We start from the raw sequence: 27063 nt of genomic DNA, 5'->3' as shown, positions 1-27063 counted from the left end.
TGAAGGCGTGCTCTAGTGAGGATATGTTTGGGTGGCATTCCTCGTTTCCTGACGTCATTGTTTGGAGCTGTAGCGGTAGAAGCGACCGAGCGATTCATCGTGTGTATACAGCGCGTGCGAACATTATTCACGGGACGTGCTTCTGTCGGACAGTTCGCCCGCCTCGGTGCGCCCTTTGCATGGGCGGTGGACCGCCGAGAAAGACGGGGCCAAATGAAAGTGTTGCTCTGAAGGAACCGAACGAAAGGAGCGTCGTGGCGTCATGCCAACCCAGTTCGCAACACACACACACACACACACACACACACACACACACACACACACACACACACACACACACACACACACACACACACACACACACACACACACACACACACACACACACACACACACACGTGTGTGTGTGTGTGTGTGTGTGTGTGAGTGCTAACGACGTGTGCCGAATGAGCCCAGGTACACACCGCGCGCGCGGGTGTGCCAAGAAGTGATGTCTTGCATGCACGTGAGACAAACAAAACGGGGGGTCGTATATGCATAGCTACCACCATCGTTGAGTGAAACGGGGCCCCACACGAGAATGAGCTCTATTTGATATTCACGATGCAAACCATGCCGAATATCCCATTTCACCACAGATTATTCAAAGCTTGGTATTCTCCGTTCCGACCGAATACACCCTTGGCACGGTGGACACGGCAGGCCCACGTGCAGCATTCATAGCTTCTGTCGAAAGGGACACATTACCCCGGCATTTCCTTCGGCCTTCTCCACGGGCCACTTGTGCTCCAAATTAACGGGCGAAGAGCGAAAATGGGAAACTTCTCGAACCTGCGACAGCTGTTCGCCGTTTCTGGCGCCATCTGTCAGAGGACCCTGAGCTTTGATGTATGGCCTTTCCGCGTGTGGTCTCCAACCAGCGGGGCGGGCAACCTGAAAAGTGCGGCGGGGTCTCACCGTCGTTCTGGCGCCCCCACTCCGAAGCCGTACCTCGCGCGTCACGTCATCTTATTTGCTGTCGCGCACTGTCTCGACGCCATAAAAAATCAAGAAATTCATGAGAGAACAAGCGCTAACGAGCTGTTCCTTCCGTTTCGTGCGCTCCGGTTGCTGCGCAAAGCTCTGCCTTCGTAAAGCTTTTCGCTCATGTGTGGAAGAACCTTCGTAAGGGCGGCTACGAGCATGTCATCTGGCCCGATGCGCACTCCTTCGCACTTAAGCAGCGGCATTTCACCGTGGTGCAGTCGTTTATGTACATTTTTCCTTGCTTCGAGCCGTTTTTAAGCACCGGCTGAAGCCTCCGGCAGTTGCCTTTTTTGGTGTGTCATCTCTCCTTGTGTGCACGCAGCCTCAGTTTGCTCCTCTTGGCCTGCTGATGGCTTACTTTATTCTGCAGCCACGCGCATAGCGCGAGACCGCTCCTTTTTTCCTTCATCAGCAAGTCTGTCGTGCGTCCGCGCTGTCACGTGCAGAAATTGAAATTTGGACCCCCAGGTTTCTGAATATGGGCGACGTGAAGCGTGTTTCAGAGAGTAAGAAATGCCCCCAACCTGGATGGCTCCAGTGCACGGCTCAAGGTTCTCACTGTTCTTTGAGGTCAAGCTTCGCAGTCGAAGAAACATTCGTCCCGTTGCACGACAAGGACCAGGGGCCTTTCGGGAACGGTCCTTTGCCACCCGAGTTAGCCAGGAAGATCGCACGCTGCCAGCGCGAGGCTGAGTTAACCGACAAGGAGCCTGTCTCCGAAACAGAATGATTCTTTCTTTCTTGGTATTATCGAATATTTGGTTTCTTTTCACTGGTGCGAAAAATAAATAAAAATAAAAGGCCACAAATTGGGTAAGTTGCAATAGGTTGATCATTTCGTACTGTGGCGCAAGAGAATACGCAGCACGAGAGAGTGCCACATTTCAGCTGCCAGTGTTCAGTTCTAAGTGCAGCGATCGCGTGTGTGCGCCTTCTTGCGTTGCGTCTCTCTTGCGTCGCAGTTCGAAATGGTGCATTGCCGATATTAGCGTTCTACGTAATTGCTGCTATATTTGCCCTAGTTCTCACCGTTGGCAGAGCTATGCTCATTACGTGACAGTCGGTCTTGTTTATCCGCGCTGATCTGCGCTATGTTTCGTCGTGGCCGAGCACTCGGCTTTCACCCAAGAAGGTGAAAAATGTTCTTTATTCAAATGTTTGCGAGCATTAGAGTAGCCCGCTCGTGCACACAGGTATTTGTCCGTAGGTCCTACACATGCGTGGCGTCGGCTCAAGCTCGTCAGCGGCGTCTCGAACGGCCGGTGGTGAAGATCGAATGCCCGGACTTCTCCGAGAACGCGCTCCTCCTCTCCGCCTTTTCATTTCGCGCCTGCGACTGGGTTGGTTGTCGCCGGCAGGCATTCGCGCGCCGGGAGCGAGACAACGTTCGGTCTCAGAGGGCGGCGGTAATTCCGGCAGCTGGCGGGATCATTTCCATACTGACGCAGCTGGCCGCCGACTCGCCTGACTGGCCGCCTCTCTCTCTCCCCTCGTCGCTTTCAAACTGCGCACCCACGCCGAGCTGTGCGCGCCGCTCGTGGGTCCCGAGGCGAAGAGCCCGCGGGCGCCCCTCCCGTTCGTCCGTCACCCCCTCGGGCCTCTGGGCACCTTCGGCATTACCCTCCCCGCCAAGAAAGAAAAGAAACGAGGGATAGTCGCACACGCTACCGTGCGCCTCTGTAATACGATGCAGTGCTGAAAAAAGCCAGATCGGGACGTCATCCACTCGGCGGACGCATTCCGATGCGACGCGGCGCGTGTTGCTTAGCAGCGAAACGGTGGGTGTTTGGGCCAGTTGGTAGCGCGCGAATCTCGAGGGCGAACACTGGCACAGTTTCTGGACTTTTCTGCCGAGATCGTTTCGGGTCGTTTTCGACTGGCGGTAGCGACTCGTTCCTCCAGCTTGCCGACATTAAGCGCACGATATGTCGTCGCCGGCTGTGCCCAGCACGTGCGGCGTTGGTCCAGGCACTTGGGCTGCATCCTCTGGCCGCGCGAGAAACCGTTGCTGCCCCCGCCGGCTCGCAATCCACCTCGCCGCAGTGGCGAGCCGCTGCTGCGAGGGAGGCACGCAGCAGCGGTTGCTGTGCTCGCGGCCTCCGGTAGCCATCGGCTCTCCTCCGGCGGCGCGCCTCAGCCCCATCCGCTTGCTGCACGCCGCGCACAACTAGCACAACGGCGCGCAGCGGTGGCCCCCTCCACTCGAGGGAGTCCTAACTGCCGGACGCGCCAAGCCAGCCTTGGGAGAAACGCACGTCCGGCGCGACACTCCCCCGTGGCGCCTGCCCTCCGCCGTGCTCGCACCCTCCTCGCGCGCGCACCCATCGCTGCTTCCCCCCCCCCCTCCGGTAATTGGCTTTAATTGGCGATCAGCGCTGATGAGCTCGGACCACCGTCGACGACGAGCTATGTGCGCGGCGGCCGAGCCATTATAGTTGCGCGCGTCACCTGCGCGCCGACGAGCCTCGTTGGCGCGCTGCCCGGCTGCTGCGGCCGGCGTCGGAACCGCGCCCCGCGGGAAGCAAACAAACAAACGGGGTCCCCCCCTAACGGCCGCCAGTTTGTGCCCGTGCGTGGCATTCTGGTCGCGTGACTGCTGGCGCTTAACCCTCGGGCCGTCGTTATTTCGGCCCACCCTAGTTTGCATGCGTCGCTTGCGCGGAGAAAAGGACTCGCTGCATGCACCGCGCGTGTGCGCCGTGTGGGTCCTCTTTGATTTATATGATTATACGTATAATTCTCCTAATGTATGTGACGGGATCCTTATCGCGACGCAACCTGGCTCGATCGAGAAGCAGCGCCCTCGCTGCCGGTGCAGCAGGCGGTTTGCGATTGCGTCATTCGCAAACGTGGCGAATGCGCAACGCGCGCAGAGCGGCGACACTTTCCAAGAAGCGTGCTCCTGGAATAGAACTTTGATTCCTATAGACCAGTGGGTGGTATCTCGACAAAATGTGTCTCTTGGGTCAGATTGCCAGTGTTTTTTGTACGCGGATCGTCGCGACCAACTTGACATGTCGGTTTGAATGAATAAAGCAGGCTTATTCGTCAAAATTCTCTAGTAAGCACAATTGGTTCCGAGCATTTCTGCTTACGGGAGAGCGGTGCAATACTTTTTAACGGAGCAGTCCAATGAATAATATACTTCGCGAGCACTAACTATACTTACAAGCACTCGGTCACCAACTCACGGTGCCTCTTCGTGCGGCGTTCCGATGAACATGCCATGTCGCGTGCGAAGCTAATCCCCTCCAAGTACTCGCTGCTTTTCCCTAGCGTCGTTAGCACTGATTAATTGTACGTATATACGAACGCCTGCTCTCGCCTAGAATGGCTCAGCTAATTCGTGTAATTATCGGCGCGCTCTAAAAGAAGTCGACATCGAAATGCTCATTTCAAAACGCGGTACAGGCGCCGTTTATTAAAGAAATTCGCGCCCGTGCCTCTCGAGACGTCCCGGCCAATCGCGACTCCATAGCTGCGAAAGTGCCTCGAGCAAGTGCGGGAACAGCAGATGGCCGACGAGGTCGTGAGCGTTGCATCGGTCCGGTGTCGTTATATCTCGTTGCCTCCGCTTTTACCCGACGAATTTATTGTGCACGGCCCAGCAATTACTTTCAGAGGGGGCGTGAACCAGTGTGCTAAAGCGGGAATAAAGTACCCTATATACGCTGAGCTCTGTAGTTGCTTTCTTTCCCGTCATAACTCGGGGAATGCCGTTAGCTTGCGCGAGCTGCATGCCCTCACATTTATGGAAGGTAGCATGGGTGGTACCGGTTCTGAAGCCTGGAAAGAATCCTGCAGCTCTGGACTCATACAGACCGGTATCGCTGACATCTTGTGCAGCGAAGCTAATGGAGAAGATGGCGTGCACAATACTCACTTAGTATGTCGAGCAGGGTCGAAAACTACCATCGTGCACGACTGGGTTTCGGCAGCGTCTAAGCCTGTTAAGCTGCAAAGCCACAACCTGCTAAGCCACAAAGAACATTACAGTGCGGACGGCCTCTCGAGACTTGTTGTTTTCATGGATGTTTCCAAGGATTTCGACTACGTGTCTCAAAGATCCATCATCAGCCAGTTACAAGTTATGGGCGTCACGGGTCATCTCTTGCACTTCATACATACGTTCCTCAATGATCTTCGCATCAGAGTTCGTGTTGGCGACACTTTTAGCGATGAAATACGTATATTTCGCGGCGTGCCACAAGGGAGTGTTTTATATGCCTATTATTTAACATTGCCATGAGTAGCCTCCCAAGAGTTCTGAACCATCGAACACCAGTGAAGATATCTATATATGTCGATGATATATGCATATGGGTCTCCGGCTACCAGCATCGCCGCCTCGCACGAATAGCCCAGGGAGCAGTAAAAGCCATTCAGGGCCACTTGGAAACGATTGGATTGTCGCTACCAGCAGAGAAATCATCATTCGTACTATTTCTGGAGTGAAAAGAAAATCTACACGCTTGAAGCTGAATTTGGACGGATACCAGATTCGACAAGTAACCAACGTCCGATTTCTTGGCGTTACCTTAGACCACAGGCTACTCTGGCGCCGCGGTGTTGACCACGTTGTGGCGTCATTGTCACCCAGGCTACATGTGCTCAAGCGAGTCGCTGGCATACGCTGGGGCAACCACCCGACGTCGGTGCTACGGCTACATACAGCGTTGCTTACCAGTCGAATCCTGTATCAGCTACCTCTGATGTCACCCTCAGACAGCCAATACGAGCGCTTAGAAGCCATCCACAGAAAAGGCATCCGACTTTGCCTTGGAGTCTCTCAGCCAGCGTCAAACAAGAAAGTGCTCTGCGAAACTGAGTCACGTCCTCTACGACTTCCGGCTTCCCAGGCTCTTATGACCAAGCTACTACGATTGAGTGAGTCTACGCCCGGTAGAGCCCTCTTACGACGTATAGTTCACAGGCCGCGCTCGCACTTTTATGCAGCACTGAACACGCTTCGCGTATTAGGATTGCGCTGCTCGAGACAGAGGAAAAGGATAGAACCACCCTGGACATTCGAGGACATCACATGCAACTTAAGTGTACCACGATTACAGTCAAAGAGCTGCATTCCATCTGCAGAAGCCAAGTCATTCGTCCTGGAACACCTGAACACGACTTACCCGAATCACCTACAAGTATACATAGGCAGACGAAGACCGCTGCGCAGCTGTATTCTATATTCCCTCTCTAAGATATAAATGGCCTGGCCGTCTGGACTGTATAGCCTCGTCGACAGTTGTGGAAGGCGTAGCAATAGCTTCTGCTCTGCGCAAACTAAAGACTTTGCCTCCGCAGAATGTGGTTGTCCTTACGCACTCAAAGGCCACGTCACAACAGGTATACCGTGGTCTGCCATCCCTCAAGTTTCCACGCAAATCCCTAGCCATCGTGAAAGAACTAAACAACAAAGGCTTCACAGTAAAGTTTCAGTGGATTCCCTCCCACTTTGGTATCTTAGGAAACGAAAAAGCTGATGCGCTTGCATACGCAGCGCTCTATCATCCTCCCAAAATCAAGGCTCCAAAGAGTAATCAATTGCAAAAATCTGACATTCGAAATCGCTTTGCGTCGCTTTGGGTTCCACCGCATATGCCCTGCGTAACCAAGAGATTGCACCGAGAGGAAGCCTCACTTCTATATCGTATAAGGACAGGATCTGCTAGTACACCGGCCTGGTTATTTAAGACGGGACGAATCAATTCTCCGAACTGTACGGCATGCAACGAGACAGGAGACATTGAGCACTTCTTGTGGTCCTGCCAGCAATTCCAAGATGAAAGGGACGCTCTCCTGAAGAATCTGCAAAAAAAGGACCTTCCGCGTGCGCGCCTGCAACACCTTATATTTCCCGAGGGATCAGTTATAGCCCGCAAAGAAACTTCGCGTCTCCTTATCGATTCTTTAAGAGAGACTGGTTTGATGAACACATGGTGAAACCCTTCAGCGGCATTGTGCGAGACGCTCGGGCGGAGCAATTGCCGGCCTTGATCGCCAGGCTAAACCCGCCTGTTGCTACAATTCACCACCACCGTGCACCCTCATCGGTGCCGTAGAGTGTTCCCCCACGTATATGGCGACAGTCGCCGCGCAACTTGTTCGATGGAGTGGCTTTCCTTGAACTTAGCTTCCTACTTAGCTTCAAACACGCGCCCTTCGACTTCGAACAAGGAAAATAGTCCGCATTAGTGTCGCTGCGACAGACGCGCAAGTGTCTGTCGCACGAGCAACTTCTGATGATCGATTTTTTGCCAGCGATAGGCGGTGTTGTCATGCGTAACGAGAGAGTACCTTGACTCCCAGTTAACGGAGGAACCCGCTGCAATAGCTGCGTGCCATTTTCAAGTGCGTGCCAGAATTCCCGCTTCATGAATCGTCCTATAAGTGCGACATCGCGTCTTGGATCCCTATAACGTAAAACTATATCCAGTCCCTTTCTATTCCAATCTCCTGACGTGTAACTTGCGTAGCCGCCAACGTGTAACCATCGGGTGGTGACCCGCAGCGTTGTTTGACCACGAAACGCCCTCCTCGTTTATACAAGGCCACTTCTGGTTACTGCCATAGCGAATAGGGCTCTCATAGCGACCGGTTTTAACACGATAGCGTTAAGGGCCCCGTGTCGCATAAAATCCGGTGTCGGCGTAGTTCTCCGTGAGCGAAAATTGCCGTATATATTTAGGTGTATGCATATTCCATGCCTTGCTATATCACATACGCTATGTGCGGGCTATATTGCCCCACCATTCTATCACTTTCATAGCTTGTCGTGCATTCTTGGCAAAGTTATTCCTCGGAGTTTTCAAAATGACAGCCCACGAATAAATGTCGGGAAACAAAAAACCAACAGCGCGTGTCTTTTATGTTAAATTTTCTCAGACTGAATTATTAGGAGTGCGAAACAATAACTGAAACACGAAAATGATGCTTTATTTTTTGCGCACGGCTCTGCGGTGCCTTTGGGATCGGCACAGGCACGAGGCCGCGTTTATAGCGGAACGCTCGTCTTCGTGCATAGTGCGTTCGCCTCCAGCGTTTGCCGGTAAACATTGCGGTTGCATACGCTTCAGTGACCCGGGCAGCAGTCGAGGATCTTTGAATGCCATCGCGTTCCACTCCTAAAGGGCCCCTCACCAGGTCTGGCCATATTGAGCTAACAAGCGCAGGGCATACATTGCGTGATAACGATCGTGTCTGCAAAGTATTACGTTGCTACGCGCCGCAGAAGGATCTGAAATTTCAAATCGAACGCTGCTTTTCCTTCTCCTCGTGGCCGCCGCGCTCCAAGCCGGAGGATGACGTACTCGTGTGCCTGCGCCTACGTACTCGGGTCCGCATTGTGACGTCGCCCGTGGCGACACGTGACTTCGAGAATTATTCAAGGCGTCATCTGCTGTTTGTGTGATCTGTTGCTTGAATTGGCGAGGCTAATTAAAGTATAGAGAAGTAATAAAACACACAAACGGAATGTCTCCGTGTTCTTTTTTTTTTTTGCTTTACTTTGCACCGAAGCAATAGAGATGTACTTCCGCTTCCTCTGCTTGTTTCCACGGTCGTGTGCGGTCACGTGCGCAGGTACCGAAACTGTGCTATTTTCTACCGTGTTCCACCGCGTGATCACGCTCTGCGATCCGCTTGTTCTGCCTCAGTATTCGTGTAGCACTGAATTATGCCGCTGGTCATGTGTCTTTGTGAACAGCGCGCAAACTCGTGCGCTGCGCGAAACGATAACAGCTCGCGCGCAACGCCGCCAGCAAAAATGCACATCGCCGGAAAAAAAAAAAAGGCGAGGAGAAAAGAAAAAAAGAAGGGAAGGCGCGGCCCGTGACGTGTGTGTCACGCGATCCTCGAGGTCCGGCATGGGAGAGCGCAGGGAAGGAATCGCGCTTGCGAACGCTAGAAGGGGCGAGTGGAGAGGGAGTCTCGCCATGCAGTGGAGCCCGCCTGCTGAGATCATGGGTTCGCGGCACTGAAATATTTCTACCTCGGCTTCAAAAATGTTTGTGGCAGTACGCTCCCTAGAGGACATGTAACAACTTCCAATGTACAACCAAAATTTGCTATAGGGCCTTTAAGAGGAAGCCTTAGCTCGGGTGCTCCTATCTGAATACATGTAAAAGGAGAATTCGTTTTTCTCGGCAACCATACCACCAAACATGACGAGGTTTGCTGTATTTAAAAGAAAAACTGAAAATCTAGTGACTGTTGGTTTCCAGTTTTGTAATTAGGCCGTCAATTTTTTATTAAGAATTGTCCAAAATACGAAATTTTCAGAAAACGAAACAATCAAGTTTCCAACTCACTAACTCAGCAAGGAAAAATGATATCACAATTGTGTGAATCGCATCTGATAGAACATCTAAAGCGGACAAAATTGATATGTTACACATGAATCTGAAAAAAATCAGTAATGTGGAAATACTGCTTTTGCAGAACCCTTGCACACAACGTACCAATTCACATAAGACATAAATTTACATATCGAATTTTTCAGATTTTAATGATCTCATGGATGCCGTTTACAGAACCGCGATATCTGTTCTTGATGCGGAGCTATTAATTTATGAACTTCGGACGTCTATAGTCTTTTTTTTTTTGAACTTGCGAAAACTTTAAAATTCTTGTAACACAATTCAGGCTCTAAATTGAAATTCCGCGTGCAACAGTCACTGGAATGTAACTTTCTCTCTCAAATGCTTCAAATTTCATTAAAATCGGTCTAGGGATTATCTCGGAAAAACGTTTTTGCGCTTTACATGTATTTGAATAGGCCACGTCGGAGTTGGGCCCGAGCTAAAGCTTCCTCTTAAGAGGGGCTGATGGAGAAAAAAGCGTAGAATCGGAAGCCATTATCTTTCTTTTGCTCATTCTAAGCGTGCATAATCAGTGTAAATACTTCATATCAGATGAGCAGTCAACGCGGTTTTCCCCATGTCGCGTGATACTCAACCGAAGGGGGAATGGAAGAACGTCGCGGTACTCCTGCGCCGACACGGACGAGTAGGGTGCACATTCCTCAGGTTGCACGCTGTGAGCAAACTGCGAACCTGCCATCCTAAACGCGCTGCTGTCACTCGGCTCACACAGCGTGCAATGCGATCGGAATGGTCACTCGCTTTTCAAGTGACGCGTCGTCTCGAATGAGTGAACTTGCAGCTGAAGAGGATGGCTCGCCGGTAACCTCACTTTTTATTTCTTTCTTTATTTATTTATTTTAGGAAATGCCATATGGACCCGCAGGCATTACGCTGTGGAGTGGTTATCAGTAACATTTCTTTCCATACACAGAATTTTTCCGGCGTGACCTTCTTGAAAGCGAGAGCGTCAGTAATTAACGAGAAGAAAGGGGGTTAACCGAGGGGCCCGATTTTTATTAGTCATATCATAAGAAGCCAAGAAACACTGACACCAAAGGACAACATAGGGGAAATTACTTGTGCCTAATAAATGAAATGAAGAAACGATAAATTAATGGAAATCAAAGTGGATGAAAAAACAACTTGCCGCAGGTGGGAACCGAACCCACAACCTTCGCATTTCGCGTCAGAAATTACATCGACTAGCGGCAGGAAGGTGATCCCAATCGTTGCTTTTGCGTAGTTGCATGTCGCCACTAGGAGCGTTCGGAACGGAGCTCCAGTTGGCAACCGTTGACTACGAAGCAGGGACACAGCATGGACTTCGCGAAACACCCGCACCAATAGCGCCAGTGAGCGGCCAAGCAGGCCCGCCTAACCCCTACAGCTGCTGCAAAACCACCACCGCTGTCGGGCGACACAGCTGATGCCGGGCGTCTGTCCCCTGTCGCAGGGAGGTTCCAGGACCCGGACAGGGCGAGCGGCGTCCCGTCCTACCTGCACCGGGGCTTCTGTCCGCCCATGCAGTCCAGGAGCAGCTTCTGGAACTGGACGCGCGCCGGAGACACGGCCGTCCAGAGGTGCCCCGGTGGCGCCATAGGTGAGCACGCCTGCTTGCTGCGGCGTCTTCGGCCATCTTGCGCGGCTGCGTAGAGCAGACGCGACCTTGCTTGCCTGGCTGCCCGCACTCTCCCCCCCTATCGGCAGTGAACGGTCGCAGCAGCTTCGTCGAAAAGCGCCCGCGGGGACACGCAGTCCGATACGGGGCCGCGAACAGCCAATAAGCGACTGCGCTGTTTGGTGGCTTCATTACTGCGGAAACAGCTCTGTTTCCTTCACCGCTTATGCCTTTTGTTTCTTTTTGGCGGGGGAATGAGTCTTTTTCCACGTACGCGAAGATTCCGCGTACGCAGAATTCGTGTCTGTTCTTTGATGAATGACGATGACGAATTGATGAGTTCATTCGGTTATTGTGCGGTTGTTCCAGCTGTACAAATATCACTTTTCTACTCTCTTATGTGTAAAACAAATTTTTGTGCTTTTTTACTAGCAGCATTTTCTACAAAATTGCCAATAATTCTTTGTATTGGACCGGTGACTATGTATTTAGGCTATCGGCACCAAATGTCCTTATACTAGCTGTTCCTAATAATGTAATAATGTTTTCTTTTATTTATTTATTTATTTAGTTAGTTAGTTAGTTAGTTAGTTAGTTAGTTAGTTAGTTAGTTAGTTAGTTAGTTAGTTAGTTAGTTAGTTATCGATACACCAGAGTATTGGTAGTGTTTATTGCATCCCAAAAAGGAGCTATAATGAGAGCCGCCGTCGGGGGTATTTAACCCGAATGGTGAATACACACATCTGTAGGGGCCAGCCTTTCACAAACGGAATCCGTACGGAGCAAACATCGAATCTTTTTGCGAAGGATCGAAGAGCTAATTGAGGACTACCACAAAACAGAAATCGCGGTTACCTTCCGAACGACATACTAAGTATACAGGCGCCCAACGCGTGTTCGGTTTCAGCGTGGCGGTTACTGTACGCGAGGCATGCAAGTACCGAAAGGGTGTCTGTGGCCTTGACATAAACATTGTAACAGCGCAAACACATGCAACCACCAAGGACGAGACACAAGCGCTTACTGTCTACTAAATTCTATTGACGGAAGACGAATACCTTATATAAGGGGAAGGGCAGAAGTGGAGGGGAAAGGGAGTGATATAATCGGGAGGAAAGACATTGCGCATCGATGAACGAACGTACCAGCAGTCAACGGTATCTGGCGCAGAAAAACAAGAGAGCGAGAAAAAACTAGGAAAGGGCGAGGGATACTAACATTCAATCAAATCAGAAGTCGCTTCCAAAAATTGGAAGCTCTGCAGCAAAAGGCGATACAGAAGGCGTGCTTGCGCACTTGCTGCCATATTTCTGTACGTGGAACGCTTCCAAACTGCTGCGCGCCGTCGCGTCGGCACTCTTGCCGAGAATCTTCGTCTCTCCCAATCGAGTATCGCATCTTGTGCATTCAATTACGTGCGCGACCAAATGTGCGTACTTACGTAACCGTCCAAATTTAAGTTACTTAAATTTCGGGCATGTTCCTCCAAGCGTTCATTAATGCAGCGGCCGGTTTGGCCGACATAAGCCTTTCCACACTTCAAGGGAATGGCGTAGACCACTCCTGTGGAACACTTGATGAACGGCTTCTCATGTTTTAGCTGACAACCACTTTTTTTTTAGAGGTGCAGATGCGTGGGCATAACTGTGCCAGCTTGTTGGGTGCCGAAAAAACAACGGACACTCCATGCCTGTTGGCTACCTTCTTGACACTGTGCGAAGTCTTGTGTATGTACTGCACGACCAAAGGCTTGTCGGTCTTCCGACGGTCATCTTTTCTTCGTGTTCCCAGTTTTAGCCTCTGAACGAGGGTCTCAGACACAGCTATCAAGACCGAATGGGGAAACCCCGCCGCCAAAAAAAAGTCGGCTGTTACCGCCGCCAAAAATCAATAACACCGTATGATTCAGCGCATTCCAAAACTGTAAAAAGAGCTATAGCGTCGCACTGTTTGGAATTGTCTCTTCAGAAGTCGTGCCCCCGCCTTATGCTAAAACGTTTTGAGAATCAAGCCAGCCGACTTTTGGCGGCGGGGTTCCCCCATTCGGTCTTGATTGCTGTGTCTTCAGAAGCTAAAACTATGAATACGAAGAAAAGATGACCGTTGGAAGACCGACAAGCCTTTGGCCGTGCCGTACCTGCACAAGACTTCGCACAGTCTCAAGAGGATAGCCAACAGGCATGGGGTGTCCGTTGTTTTTTCGGCACCCAACAAGCTGGCACAGTTATGCCCCCGCATCTGCACCTCTAAAAAAAAGTGGTTGTCAGCTAAAACACGACAAGCCGTTCATCAAGTGTTCCACAGGAGTGGTCTATGCCATGTAATGATTGGGGGTTCAATCCCATCGCTCGTGATCCGTTGTCAAGATTGGAGTCGGGCATGAATTAGAAGGTAGCTGGCCCATGCCGTCGTCCAACTTATCCACGCTGAGGACGTTGATGAAGGGAAGGACTGCTTCGCATTGAGAACGAGGAATATGGGTTTATTTACAGTATTTATATCAGTCTAACATGACTGCTTGAGAGAGAGTGTCCTGAGCAGCCGCACAACAGCGGTTTTTAAACACTCAGTCCTCTCCCGATACAAGGTGACGCGAACGTTCGTTCAGTCATTTTTAAACAGGCCGCCTCTCTGCGGGACGGGTTACGCACACACACGCATACACACAGGCGCGATGGTCCGGAGCCGACGTCAGAGGGGCTTCGTAGAATTCGGAGCCGTTCCGGGTAGCGCGTTGTCTTGCGTCTTGGTCGGTGCGTGGGAAGGAGCCTGCGTCTGCGTTCCCGCGTCCACTCCCCCACCCGTAGCAGATCAGGTCGGCGCTGTGCTGTTGCGCACAAAGCCTGCTTCGTTCATCAAGTGTTCCACAGGAGTGGTCTACGCCATTCCCTTGAAGTGTGGAAAGGCTTATGTCGGCCAAACCGGCCGCTGCATTAATGAACGCTTGGGGAACATGCCCGAAATTTAAGTAACTTAAATTTGGCCGGTTACGTAAGTACGCACATTTGGTCGCGCACGTAATTGAATGCACAAGATGCGATGCTCGATTGGGAGAGACGAAGATTCTCGGCAAGAGTGCCGACGCGACGGCGCGCAGCAGTTTGGAAGCGTTCCACGTACAGAAATATGGCAGCAAGTGCGCAAGCACGCCTTCTGTATCGCCTTTTGCTGCAGAGCTTCAATTTTTGGAAGCGACTTCTGATTTGATTGAATGTTAGTATCCCTCGCCCTTTCCTAATTTTTTTCTCGCTCTCTTGTTTTTCTGCGCCAGATACCGTTGACTGCTGGTACGTTCGTTCATCGATGCGCAATGTCTTTCCCCCCGATTGTATCACTCCCTTCCCCCTCCACTTCCGCCCTTCCGCTTATATAAGGGATCCGTATTCCGTCAATAGAATTTAGTAGACAGTAAGCGCTTGTGTCTCGTCCTTGGTGGTTGCATGTGTTTGCGGTGTTACAATGTTTATGTCAAGTATGCACCAACTCGCGCAGAAAGAAGTTTTAATGAAGTCTGTGGCCTTGGCTGTGGGAGCCTGCTTCTGCTTTATTTAGCGCCCCTTGGGATGTGCCATGGTGCCAGTTTTATTTCGCGCTAGCATATCTTATCCTTTTGTTGTAGATCTTGCGAACTTATGCAAAACTGCTAATAATTTCACTGTCGCTAGTTCTCGGGGCAGTATTCGCGTGATCTCTTTGTGCTTTAATGAAAAATTAACTCACTGAAAGAAAGTGCATAGATGGTTTCTTTTTACTGGGATTTTCTTTTTTGAGGAGGGGGGGAGGAAGGGGGGCTTTTGCAGAACTTCTTTTCTAAAATACAGTCCGAGCGGTATCAGCTCATCCGTCGTCAACTTGTCTAACGTTGCTCGTCTGTTCTTTGAAGAACACTTGTAATTAATTAGTGGCGCGCAACGGCTGATTCAAAAAAAGAGAAAAAGGATCGTCTGAACCTCATTGAAGGTACCGAGAGAACGGGAGGGGCGCAATGCCCGCTCGGCGCAGTCGTGCGCGTCAGAAAACCCTCCAATGAAGCGGGGCGATGGGCTCGGACTGGGCGCGCGCGTAGAATAACTATAATCCTCGTTTTCTTTCACTTTGCCCGCGAAAGCTTATTAGCTTTTAAGATAAGGCGAGCGCTTTTCAAACGAGGGATGGTGATAAATGCGTCGGCCGTGGCGCACGTTCTCGGCAGATTGGAGGCCGCCTTAAAGCGCCGCAGATTGAACTGACCTGTCGCGTCCGATTGACCTCGGAGGGCGCCTTGCTGCTGTCTTGCTTCGGCGTCTTCTGCGCGTTGGCCGCACATTTCGTGCACGCCTCAGTTGAGTAGCTCCTTGTCTGTTTATTATTTCTTTCGGGGGGGGGGGGGGGGGCTCCTTCTTTTCGTAACGCCAAAACAACTACACCGCTTTCTTTCTTCTTTTTTTTTTTTCCTTCGCTTCTATCGCCTCCTTCGCGTCTTTTTTTCATCTCCCGTTCTGTCCCTGCTCGTCTCGCCTCAGATAAAATCGAGTGCATTTCAGGCTCGCACCGGTCGTTTTTAAACTCCGCTGCGCACTCTCCCACCGCGTGATAGCGGGCGTCGCGGTGGCGGGTTTTTGTTTTGTTCGGCCGGTCCATTTGCCGGAGCTAAAGCTCCCCAGAGGCCGGCTTCAGCTCGCGCCGTCCGGTTACCTTGACGACTGCCCGATACGGGGCCGCCATTTTCGTCACTTTAGAGCGGAATTAGTGGCCCCGATTTTCGCCGCCTTATCTTCGGCGGCGCCGTTCGGTTTTCCTCGTCCGCACGGCGTCTCTCCTCCGGCAGCGCCTCGAACCGAGTCGCCACTATGCAATGACGTCGCGGTTCGGTAAGTTTACGTGGTTGTCTAAACGCGTCTCCCTTATCGTCGGGGCACGCCTGCGCAGCTGTGTTGCGTCTTTAGCAATCTCTCGTAGCAAACACGTTGACTGCGCCGAGCTCGGCGCATTAGCGAATGCCCCCGCTTTTGTGACACCTGCCGAGTCCGTTTCCTTTCGTGCGGCCTCGAGCTCCGCGGAGGGGTCGCTCTTACCTAGATTCGGCGCACGCCTAATCACGCCTGTCGCCTAATCTCGACGCGAGCGTTCCGCTCGCCCTCCCTCCCTTCTGAGGGGATGCCTCGTCACCGTGGCGCACTTCTGTTCCAGGTCACGCTAGGTGGCGGTGCCTGCCCGGCAGCCCCCCGTACTGGGAGCACGACACTCCGAACCTGAGTGCCTGCTACTCCGCCTGGATGGAGAACCTCAAGTCGAGGGTGCGTGGCCCACTCCTTCCTCTCGCCGGTTGTGAAGGGCTCGCAGTGGAGGAGGGAAACGGAGCGTGCCGGGTGCTGCTGTCCGTGCGAGCGCCTCGCGAGGGGCGGCATCGCGCGAGGAACTGTAGCCGCGCAGGTTTGAGATCGCGTCGCGAGCACGATAGAAAGAGTGGAGAGAGAGAGAAAAAAAAAAGAATATTCGGATGAAACGCTCGCCAAATCTCTAGGAAGCGAAGCTATCGTGAATCGGCTAATTAAATGCTATAGCATAAATGTCGTGCCTACAATTATATTTAATTTCATCACATGGAACTTGCTATCTCTTGCAGCATTTATGCACTCTACCGGGTGCAAGCTATTCCGAAATGCGAATGGCACTTAGTGCCAAAGGGCAGTGTGAAATGTTGACGCAGCGCCGTAACGACGGCGAACGCCGTGTTTCCTGATGAAAGAATCGTGCGGATACGTGTCCTTGCAGAGATAAGTACGAGTGCTTGAGTGTGCCTTGGACGGAACGGTTCGGCGCAGAGACGTGCGAAGGTGCGGAATGCTGCAGCAAAGAAAGAGAGAGAGAGAGAGAGAGAAACAAAGAAAGAGAAGGCAGCGTAAAGAGAGAAACAAATGGTAAAGGAAGAATCGTAGGAAGAAAACGGGATTTACAGGGAAACAAAACGAGAGGAGCGTTCCGGCGTTGCTCTGTCTCTTCCTTCCGCTTCTTTTGGCGCTGTTCTTCTTGTAGAGGCGTACAGCCCAAGCGTAGATGCTACGTACACGGGTTATTTGCATAGAGGAGCCTGCGTGCTCGCAGGCCGAGGACGACGACTCCGTGGTGAGCCTGGCCGTGGAGCTGGAGGTGATCACGCGCACCAAGACGCTGCTGGGCGGCGACATCGCCCAGACGGCGGGCGTCATCCAGAGGCTGCTGGCGAGGATGACGCGACGGCTGGACGACTTCCCGGACGAGCGACGCCGCTTCCAGGTCGTCAAGGAACTGCTGCAGGTACGCCGGGCCGGGCTCGTGCACGCCTCTGACAAGGCGCGTCCTTGCGCCGCGCCGTTGAGGGAGGGAGAGAGAGAAACGTGGTGGCCGACCGGCCGCAGTTTTACCGATTTAATCTCGAGTGCTTCGTTCGTTCCTATAGGACAAGTATTTGTCCCGCATTCAGTCCGGTTGACACTCAGTGCCTCCCCGCACATGCGCCTGTGTGCCAGAGGCACGTCGAGGAACACTGCCTCTCGCGAAGAGCAAGCACTCAACCTGTCACCTGCATGTCGGCGCATCGTGGCCGAGCTCAAAGACTCGCACGAAGGACTCCGATTTCGTGGACCGCAGTTTCAGAGCACGAAAATGGGCAAGGGAAGCGGTAGCCAGACTGTGTGGCCTCAAATACATTTCATTTTAATATCCGTAAAAGCAAAAAAAAAAAAAAACAGACGTGTCTACGTGCTTGCATGGAAACGTGCGTGGAATGCACGCACGTTTTTAGTCCGCAAGCGCAGGTTGCCGTATACGCCGACCACCTTCGCGAATCTGCATCACCGCGGTTGGGTAAAGAATTTGCTTTGCGAACAGGTTATAGGAACGTCGTTGGAGACGCACGGTCACGTTGACTTCAGAAGTGCTCAAGCGAAAATGCGCACTTGTCGTGATGCCGCAGAATTTCCGCGTCTGAAGCTATAAAAACGGGCCTCTCTCATTTTGAGCTCCGATTTCCATCTAAATGGCGCACCTTCCTGTAATAAATGGGAGGTTCTGCTTGGAAAACCCTGTGCCTCAAAGAGCAGGCGCCTAATTTTCCCTAATTGTGCTTAGGAAGGGAGGAAGTCCATGCGACAGGTCACGTTTTTCTGAAGGCGTTTCTTCCAAACACTATACGTTCCGGCGTTCGTGTCGTCCCTCTCTGCTCGACCGCGCTTATTTCTGCGGTGGAACGATGTTTTTCAGTGCTATCCACAACGAACGAGCCTAGCTGCCGACGCTTGCTTTCTAAACACTACTCACCACACAAAATCATGCGTGCTCGTTCTTGAGCGAAAAAAAGCGTCGGCCCCCGTGACATGCGCAGAAGTATAACCTGAGGTGCGTTCTCCACAGGCGGTTAGGTTGCGCGGCCACTCGACGCCAGCGCGTGCATCGTTCTTGACGTCAGCGCGTAACGTCGGGGCATTCGTGCGGACCTCTCCGGATCCGTCGTCCTTTAAACCGACTGCCGTCCCCCAACTGAGCGGGAGCAACCGAGCGATCGGTTTTGACCCCGGTCCATCGATTTTGCTCCATCGCCGGTGGCGGCCGAAGTAGTAGCCGTTCCCGGCGGTGTAGCACGTGCGTATAAACGCTCTGTTTCTCCCAGAGGGACGTCTCGAGTTTCGGCTCGGCCTAAATTAGATTTCCTGGCCGCGATCTTCCTTCGCTGCTTCCTTTGCCTCGCGTGTGCACGTAGGCCGAGCGCTGCCGTGGCGGGCCGACCGCGCGGCTGATCATCTGCGCCATTTGTGGGATCGACTCCCTGCGGTGCCTGACGCGTGGATCCTTCGCGTGCTTCGTCGAGTGCGTGATCGGGCCACGCCGAACCCCTGGAGCGAAACCGCGTGGATCGTGTGGAGCCGCTGTGTTTGTCGCATGGGAATCGGCCGGGCAATCTGGGTGCCATTATTCTGCGCCTCTCTGCTGTCTCCTTGCGTCGGGCCGCTGCTCTTCTCTCTCGCGTCAGGCTGTCCAACCATCCACCGAATAAACTACGGCGCTCCGACGAATGCAGGCCGCGTTGCAATCAACCCTTCGCGGCGCGCTCTTTACCTCGACAGGCGCGTACGCGAACGCATTCGGGTGTCCGTTCACCGACACTCCTGCGGCGCTTCACGTCCCTTGAGGCGTGCGGTCTTTTAGGGCGAATCCCTGGCTTTGGCGCTTTCGTCCCTTCTTGCGGTCCGCGGTCGGACTTTCACAACCCGTGGAAGCGCTGGGGTCGGGGCGCGCTGACCTTGAATTTTGTTTTGCATTCATACATAGTACAGCTGGCAGGGTCAGACACACACGAAAAAAATAAGAAAACGCAAATTCGGCTTAGGCCTTTGTCAGCCTGCCGATCTTTTGGCAGCAACTACCAAAATGTGCATACATACGATGCATGAACGTGCACATAAGTACTCAGCATATAACCCACCAAAACAATATACATAATATGTTTGTCGAGAGAATGTGCAAGTTCAAAGATATTTTTGCACTACAGCTAACACCGATATACAATAGGGCAAATACCCGTTTTTTACAACTTAATAAAAAAAAGAAACTTGAAAAATGCGTAAATAAGAAACATCACGCACTTTTCGCTTATGTTGAACGTCGGTAGAAATAAATCAATAATTACGTCACTGTGCAGTTGTAGCTTAACATATATAGCAATAGATCAAATGATAGTAGGAACAACAAGTTTGGACAAGAAATTGAAACATAATAGGTATAACTATTAATGGAGATAGTAATGCTATGATGGTAAGGCATGGCGCAGCATTTGATTCACGTAGCTTGTTCTTGGAAAGTGCCAAGATTCTCTTTGACACGTACTCGAGGAAGTTGACGTCACTTTATTCCTTCCCGTTAAAAGATGCTTTAGCAATATTGTATTATGGAACTATTTTATCTACTTTAAATCTATTCTGCAAAAAAAAAAATGTGGATCAGTGTACGCGTCGAATGAAGAGTTTGTACGGGCGGCTTTCCTTCGCAATAAAAGAAGCATGTTGATGTTATAGCTGTTGTGCAGCCCCACACGAGATCACAATAGATTACATGGGATAAAGAATTTGAGTCAGTGTGACGGACTTAGCGTCGCGAAGACGGATAAAACAGCAGAGCTGTTCGCGCTCCTTTCGCCCACCGAAGCTTAAACTAGCTTAAACTCAGCTCGATCTTAGCTTAAAAATTTTATCGCTCTCTCTCTCTCTCTCTCTCTCTCTCTCTCTCTCTCTCTCTCTCACACACACACACACACACACACACACACACACACACACACACACACACACACACACACACACACACACACACACACACACACACACACACACACACACACACACACACACACACACACACACACACACACACACACACACACACACACACACACACACGCAATGTTTCGGCGCTCAGCTTCGGCAGCATTAGCTCTATATTCGGCATCTTCCCGCTTACACCTCGTGCACTCACGAGCGGCACCCCTCCTCTTTCGCATTCGCTCGGCTTCTTCTCCAGTGCCTCCTTCGGTGTGCGCATCTCGGCAGTGGGGCCGATAGTGACGCCGCAGGGCACACATATCGCCTCCATTCCAGGAGAGGTACCACCACGTCAGAGCTTACGTCATCACCAGGCACAGGCAGTCCCACACGACGCGCCTCCTCTCTACGGCTGCTGGACGCGCCGCACGCTCTAACACAGCTGTCCCTCTCGCCCACCTCGCCTAGCCTCCCTCTGGCTTTTTTAGCCTTTCCCTCTCTACTTCGCCGAGCGCAGTTCTCTGTTAACGTTCAGCACGGCCAGAGCTCCAGCTTAAACAGCTCTGCCGTTAAAAGAAAGAGCATTATAAAGCAGAGAATTGAATCCTAATGGTAAGAGGGAACGTATAATCAAATTACTGTTCCAGCAACTCGTGCGACTCTGTTTCATTCAATTCTGCGCCTGTCATATCCTGCAACATCTTCTTGTGCTACTGCTGCCGCTAGTCTCTGAAGGCGTCACGGCACCTTCAGCAATTGACCCGTTCTCGGCCCGTGGCAAGGCACCGCCGGTGCGTTGCGCGCCGCGACCCGTGACGAAACTTCGTCTATATCTCTCCAGTGTGTGCGCGGGTGTGTGCGAAGTGTTTTTTTCTTTTTTTAAAGAAAAAAGAAGGGGTGTTTCCTACCGCGCGGGTGTCCACGAGAGGCGGCGCTTCTTGCGTCTGCAGCCCGGGGTAGAATGACGAGCGAAAGAAAAGCGAGAGAAAAAAGGCGCGCGCGGGTGAGACGCCGTCGGCCGCACGCTCCGTGTCCGCACGGAGCGGACCAGCAGCGTGCGGGACGCCAGCGAGGAGGCGCCGGCGTCCCGCGCGCGGTGGGCGCCTCGCGTGCACGGGCCTGGCCGGCCGGTTGCTTCCTCGGCCGGGAGCCCCGTCGGAAGTGCGGTGCGCGCGGATGCTCAACTTCTGGAGGCCTCTTTGTCGTCGCATACTCGCTGTGGCACCACGATTCGTGGTGATTATCCGGCAACTTCTTCCATTAGGCGGTTTTGGGAACAGTTAGAAAAAAAAGAAGAAATGTTTGTGCCGAAAAACAGTTACGCGCGCCGAGCTGCCCGCTATTGTCATTCATTTAGGCACTTGGAAATCGTAGTTAGATGGTTCGCTGCGTGTACGTGTTGTTACTTTTCTCTGCCTTTTTTGTTTCGTTAATGTTTGTGCTTTGAAAGCTTTGGCTCCTTTGCGCAGTAGGGGGTGGTCATGCCTGTGTTTGACTTCTTTTCTATTGCGACGTTGTCTTTTAAAGCGCTGGTTGGCGCGTTTGGGCGATATCGGCGCCTCCTCGGCGTACGCCAAAATATGCAGGAGCAAAACAGCACCGCAAAGCACTGAACACAGCACGAACACGCCCACACTTCTGCGCACGAGTCCACAGGAGGTCGTGGAAGAATTGACCTGCGCGTTTCTGTCGTCGTGATAGTCGAGACTCTGGACGTGCCCGTGTGTGTAGTCGCCTGTTGCTGGGACTCGCACTAGCGACAAAAAAGCAGGGAGAGACGTAAAAACGACAACGCACGGCGCTTTGTCTTCGTCGCACTCCGAAGTGTGTCCCTATACAATGAACAACGGTTCTATACCTCACATCCTTAGACCTCCTTGGGTGTAAGCTTGTGAGTTGTTGATTGATTTACAGCCTTATTCACTTTCAATTCGGTGAATTATCTTACAATGTACCCTAATTATGGTCCGTTCTCGCCGTGTAGAAATCCGTGTTCACCGTCTCTTGAACTGGTGCCTGCTTTTGTCGATAGGAAAACGGTCCAATAAAGGAAGCACTCACGCAGGCGTTATGCAAATATTCGATCATCACATCATTCATACGTGAAAGCACTGAATGCGAGTGCCTGTGTGTTCTATGCACATTTCTTCCTCTCCTTTCACTGTCCTCGTCGCCCCTCCCCCACCAGAGGGTAGCCGAGCGGTCTGCGGCCACAGTTACACCCTCCCTCCCTGTCCCCTATCTCTCCTCTCTCCCGCGCTGCTGCGTGCAAATGAACCAAAGCAACAAAGAAAGGCCTTGGTTCGTGCTTGGTCTGGGCGTAGCTACTCATCTAAGACTAGTGGGCTGTTAATGTGTACTTTCGGATTTTGTGTGAGCATCCTCACTTTACTAAGCATGACAAGAGAGTGATCCAAACAAAAACAGATGCCTGCATGGCCACCTTACAACTTCAGGCTGCAATGAGAATGTCGTCACTTTAAATTAAAAGATAGAAAGAGGAGGGAGAAAACGGCATCTGCAAGCCATTTCGAAGGTGTCGGTGTTCGAATTCAAACCTTCTTACACGACCACTAAAGCTTCAAGAACCGCGCGGCTTTAAAAAAAAAAAAAGAAGAAAGAACCTGGAGGATGCCCTTTTCTGACGAGGGGGATCTTAGGGGAACCCGACGTCAGCGCGGAACTCTAATGTAAACGTCGAACGCGCGCAGCCGCCCTCCCGCCATTGGCCGAGTCCATCCGCCCAGTACAGCGTGCGTCTGTAGCTGCGAGTGTGCGTGCCGCTCGAAAAGCGCAGCTCCCTGGGAGTCGCAGGCCATTCACGTACACACTTTGCGCTGCGGCGGCATTTTTTAAGCGCCCATACGCGCTTACTCCTCGAGATTCGCCTTTTCTTCACCTTCCCGGGCCCGTAATGCCGAGTCCCTCCTATTTGTTTTGCGCATTAAGCGAGCGAAAAGAAACGCGGGAAGCGGGGCGCGGCAAGTAACGAAAACTCGAATGATACATTTTGAGAAGAAAGTGAAGAAAGGCATGCGGGACCATCCGTCTTTGCGCGTCCACGCTCGTCCGAACCTGAGGGAGAGCCTCGCTGGTTTTCTCTCCCGCTGACTCGCCCTATACGGGCAAACACAACGTGGCGGCGCTAACCCTTGCGAGGGGGGAAAAAAAGGAAAGAATGGAGGCGGCTCCCGTCTTTCGCTGACCCGTGCGTCTGGCGTCGCCCGGAATTTAAAGCTCTGTCCGTCGCTTGGCGAAATGGGAGCGACGGTTCGGGAAGACGCTCGTAGCGCTGCCCCGAACGCCGCTGCGCCGAGAGAGCGAGAAAAGACGCGTATTCGGTGTGGTGAGAGAGAAACGGGGAGTTTGTTATGAGTCGTCCCTCGTGGTCCGCGCACAAATAATCCTTGGAGCAGCGTCGTACGCGACGTGAACGGGTTTTTCAACCGGCGAGTGTGTGTACTTAGTTTTCTTTTCGGACGTGTACGGCATAATGTCTGCGTGTGGTTCGTTGTAGATACACTTGCTTGTCCCCTCTTTACCGCGCTCAGCGTTATATCGATCGATGGCAGGCTGATAAACTTCACACACACACACACACACACACACACACACACACACACACACACACACACACACACACACACACACACACATATATATATATATATATATATATATATATATATATATATATATATATGTATATAATACAATGGCTTACGGAATGCCCCTACTAACGAACAGCTTTGCGATTACTGCCTCAGAAGCAGTATCACCAGGTTGGGAGAAAACGAAGCTTTTTACATAGAAGCTGTTTAGAGCGAGTTCCCCCGGGGTCGTGTCCGTGTGTAGACACAAAACCATCCTCATCAGGATTTGCTCGAATGTTGTCGTCTTCTCCCACAGCGTTTTCGTTGGCTCCCCGCGGCGCTACCGCATGAACGCGCTCTTGCCACGGGCCGCGTTTGTCGTCGTCATTAATTAACTAATTACGAAATAGAAATACGGAACCAATTATGCGGCGAAAATCGGCGAATGCGTTAAGGTCTAGTTTCCCCGAGGGCGTGCCCGTGTATAGACCCAAAACTCCCCTTACCTGGGCCGATCCCGAAGATAGTGTAATGCCGGGCCGACCCGCGGCGGAGATGTAGATCTAGAGATGTAGGCCCACATACACAGCTTCGCTGGTCATCCTTCTTCAGAGTGGAAGGAAACTCAGTGTTTTAGCACTAAGCCCCAGTAAAGAAGAGCGCTTGCTCCGCTAAGGCCTGTTCTTGATCCACCGAGCCCGAGTGAAGCGAAACAGTGTATACACCCGGCAGGAAGGAAATAGGCAGGGGAAATGGCAGTGTTACAGGAGTACAGAATGTGTTCTGTATCAGCCCTTATCTCCAGACAGTTGGGACAGTGAGCTGTGCTGCGCCATCCCAAGTTGTAGAGCATTAGTGGGGTGAAGAGAGTGGTAGCTTGAACTTTGCGAAGGACATGCGTGGGTTCTGTGTTGAGTGAAGGGTGAGGTTGGGGTAATGTAGTGCGGTTTTCCCTGATGTTCTTGTAGTGTTCAGCTTTGTACGTTGCGGCGTCTTCCACTGTCGTTGGATTTGACTAGGGAATCGAGGGCTCCGTCGGTTAATTTCGCGGGCACGTTTATGAACGAACTCATTTCCCTAGATCCCAGCATGACCAGGTACCCAACGCAGGGTACTTGTAATGATCGGGTTGCGGTCTCAGGATTATATTAGAATGGCATTTAGGTAGGCTTCCAGTAGTCGGCATTGTATGTTGCGAATGGCGTTGCTGGAGTCGATATAAATGTTGGTGTTATTGGACTGCTGCTTAGTGAAAAGAGCGGATTTTTGTATGGCATATGTTATCGCTATGTTGGGTGCATTGGTAAAAAATATCGTGCTTCGTAGGATCAGCATTTACGAAGCTTTTCATTCGTAAGTTCTCTTTGACGTTGGCCGTCAGCCTTCGTTAATAATATTCCCAGCATAAAGAGTGGCCGGAACTGGCTCTTACGAACAATATTAGCGCACGACTTTTTTTGTGAATACAGACCCAGATCAGGATTTACGCTCGTTAAGTAAAATTCGCCGTCTGGTTTCAGTCGCGTGTGTGACTTCCCAGGTCGTGCGCTCGACACCGTGACTGCCGACGCGCCGCGACTTGCCTGCCTAGTGGTCCGCTGTACTGTTGGTCTTTGGCGTAATCATCGCGAAGCGAGGCAGCCGCCAGGTGTGCAAGAGTGCGTGTTTCCTCGTTTAGAAAGCCTCCGAACGAAACCAGCGCACCTCGGCAAGCGCTCGGTGATAAATCACGCCTCGCTCTCCTCTGCCCGTCAATCACTCGCCGCTGAGAGAGCTGTGCGCGTAGGCGCACCGAGGACAGGGGAAACAGCAATTGGGGCGCGCCATCTCTCGTTGGGCCGAGCAGTCCCCGAGGGCGTCTTCGCGGGCTCTCCTCCGGGCTGTATTTACGGCCGAACACGCTCGCCTGCGACGGTGACACGGGGTCCTAACCACCGGCGTCGGCGGCCGCCCTCCCTCGCTGTCAGCCCGGTGCCTCCGACAACGACGAGCGGTGTGTGGGTCGCGTCCCCAATTATAAACCGAGCAAGACGCCGCCGTATTCTGTCGTCTGCCACTTCACTGCGCCGTCTGCAGACGACCGCCCCGCGGAACGAGCTGTCTGCGCACGCGCATCTCGGCTTCCGGGGACCTGCTGCGCCGTCGCTGTCTGCGCGCCACAGCCGGGCTCACGCGCGCAGCACCGAGCGCGGGTTCGAACCGGGCGCGTAGCCGCTTCGCGGACGCGAGTGGCTCGTGGTTTCGCTGTGCGCTTGCCGCTGGAAATAGGCAGCCGTTGTTGGATAACCAAGTTGCCACGCGCCCGCGGCCTTACGTGGCAACTGTGGCGTCCATCTGTTTCGCTCACGTTACCGGTGTCGTACAACTTGTGTCACACTGTGTCGTGCAAGCTTTTACAACATTTTACTATTCTATATAGGTGCGTACTTATTTCCACATGTAATGCCGTTTTCTTCTTGTCATCGAGTGGCTTCCCTCGAAAACCCGGTGTTGCGAGCCCGCAAACAATCTCCAGTTTACCGGAACGGCCTGCGATGCCGGTGGCCGCGGACGTTTTTCTCACAACGCGACACGGGCCCTTTTCCCACATTTACGTCGCAGCGTGCGGACGAAGACTGCGCCGTCCAGGCCATTCATCGCTACGCGAAGCGAAGATGAGGAAATTCGTGGTTCCTGCCGTGGCGGACTTTAATTTTTAAACCGTGTAGTCTTCCCGTGGCACAAACGCGAAGAACGCGAAAGCATCAGCCATTTCGTGCGTGGAACTCCCGCGTATTACGTTGCAGCCGTCTCACTAAGCCCCACCAATGAGAGGTTGCTGTAATTATTTGTAAATATTATCGCGCGAAATGCGGCAAGCTCCTGCGGGGACGCAAATAGAAACCCCAGGTTCGGCAAACTCTCACTGCCTATCTCGAGAGGCTGGCTCCAGGGCAAATCAGAGAGGTACGAATTAATTGTAAATATTATCGCGCGAAATGCGGCAAGCTCCTGCGGGGACGCAAATAGAAACCCCAGGTTCGGCAAACTCTCACTGCCTATCTCGAGAGGCTGGCTCCAGGGCAAATCAGAGAGGTACGAATTAATCCCAGAAGAAACATACTTACTGTTGATGTGACTACACGAACCAGCCTCGACACCTTGAAAGCTGTAACTGAGCTAGGAAATATACTTGTCCGCTCATT

The 27063-nt window shown here is 52.2% G+C and overlaps 1 protein-coding gene across 8 annotated transcripts in view; it reads left to right on the top strand.

Moving 5' to 3' along the window:
* The window catches only part of LOC135912192 (latrophilin Cirl-like), a 492061-nt gene that overhangs the window by 403934 nt on the left and 61064 nt on the right, over positions 1-27063 (top strand). For all 8 annotated transcript variants that reach the window (XM_065444566.2, XM_065444565.2, XM_065444564.2 and 5 more), the window contains 3 exons: positions 10849-10995; positions 16183-16289; positions 17098-17289. In XM_065444566.2, the coding sequence (XP_065300638.2) occupies positions 10849-10995; positions 16183-16289; positions 17098-17289 (446 nt within the window). The remainder of the gene's footprint in view (positions 1-10848; positions 10996-16182; positions 16290-17097; positions 17290-27063) is intronic.

Source organism: Dermacentor albipictus, chromosome 9 (assembly GCF_038994185.2).
Source record: "Dermacentor albipictus isolate Rhodes 1998 colony chromosome 9, USDA_Dalb.pri_finalv2, whole genome shotgun sequence".
Classification (NCBI taxonomy): domain Eukaryota; kingdom Metazoa; phylum Arthropoda; class Arachnida; order Ixodida; family Ixodidae; genus Dermacentor; species Dermacentor albipictus.
The sequence above is the reverse complement of the archived record's forward strand: the minus strand, read 5'-3'. Positions and strand labels throughout refer to the sequence as shown.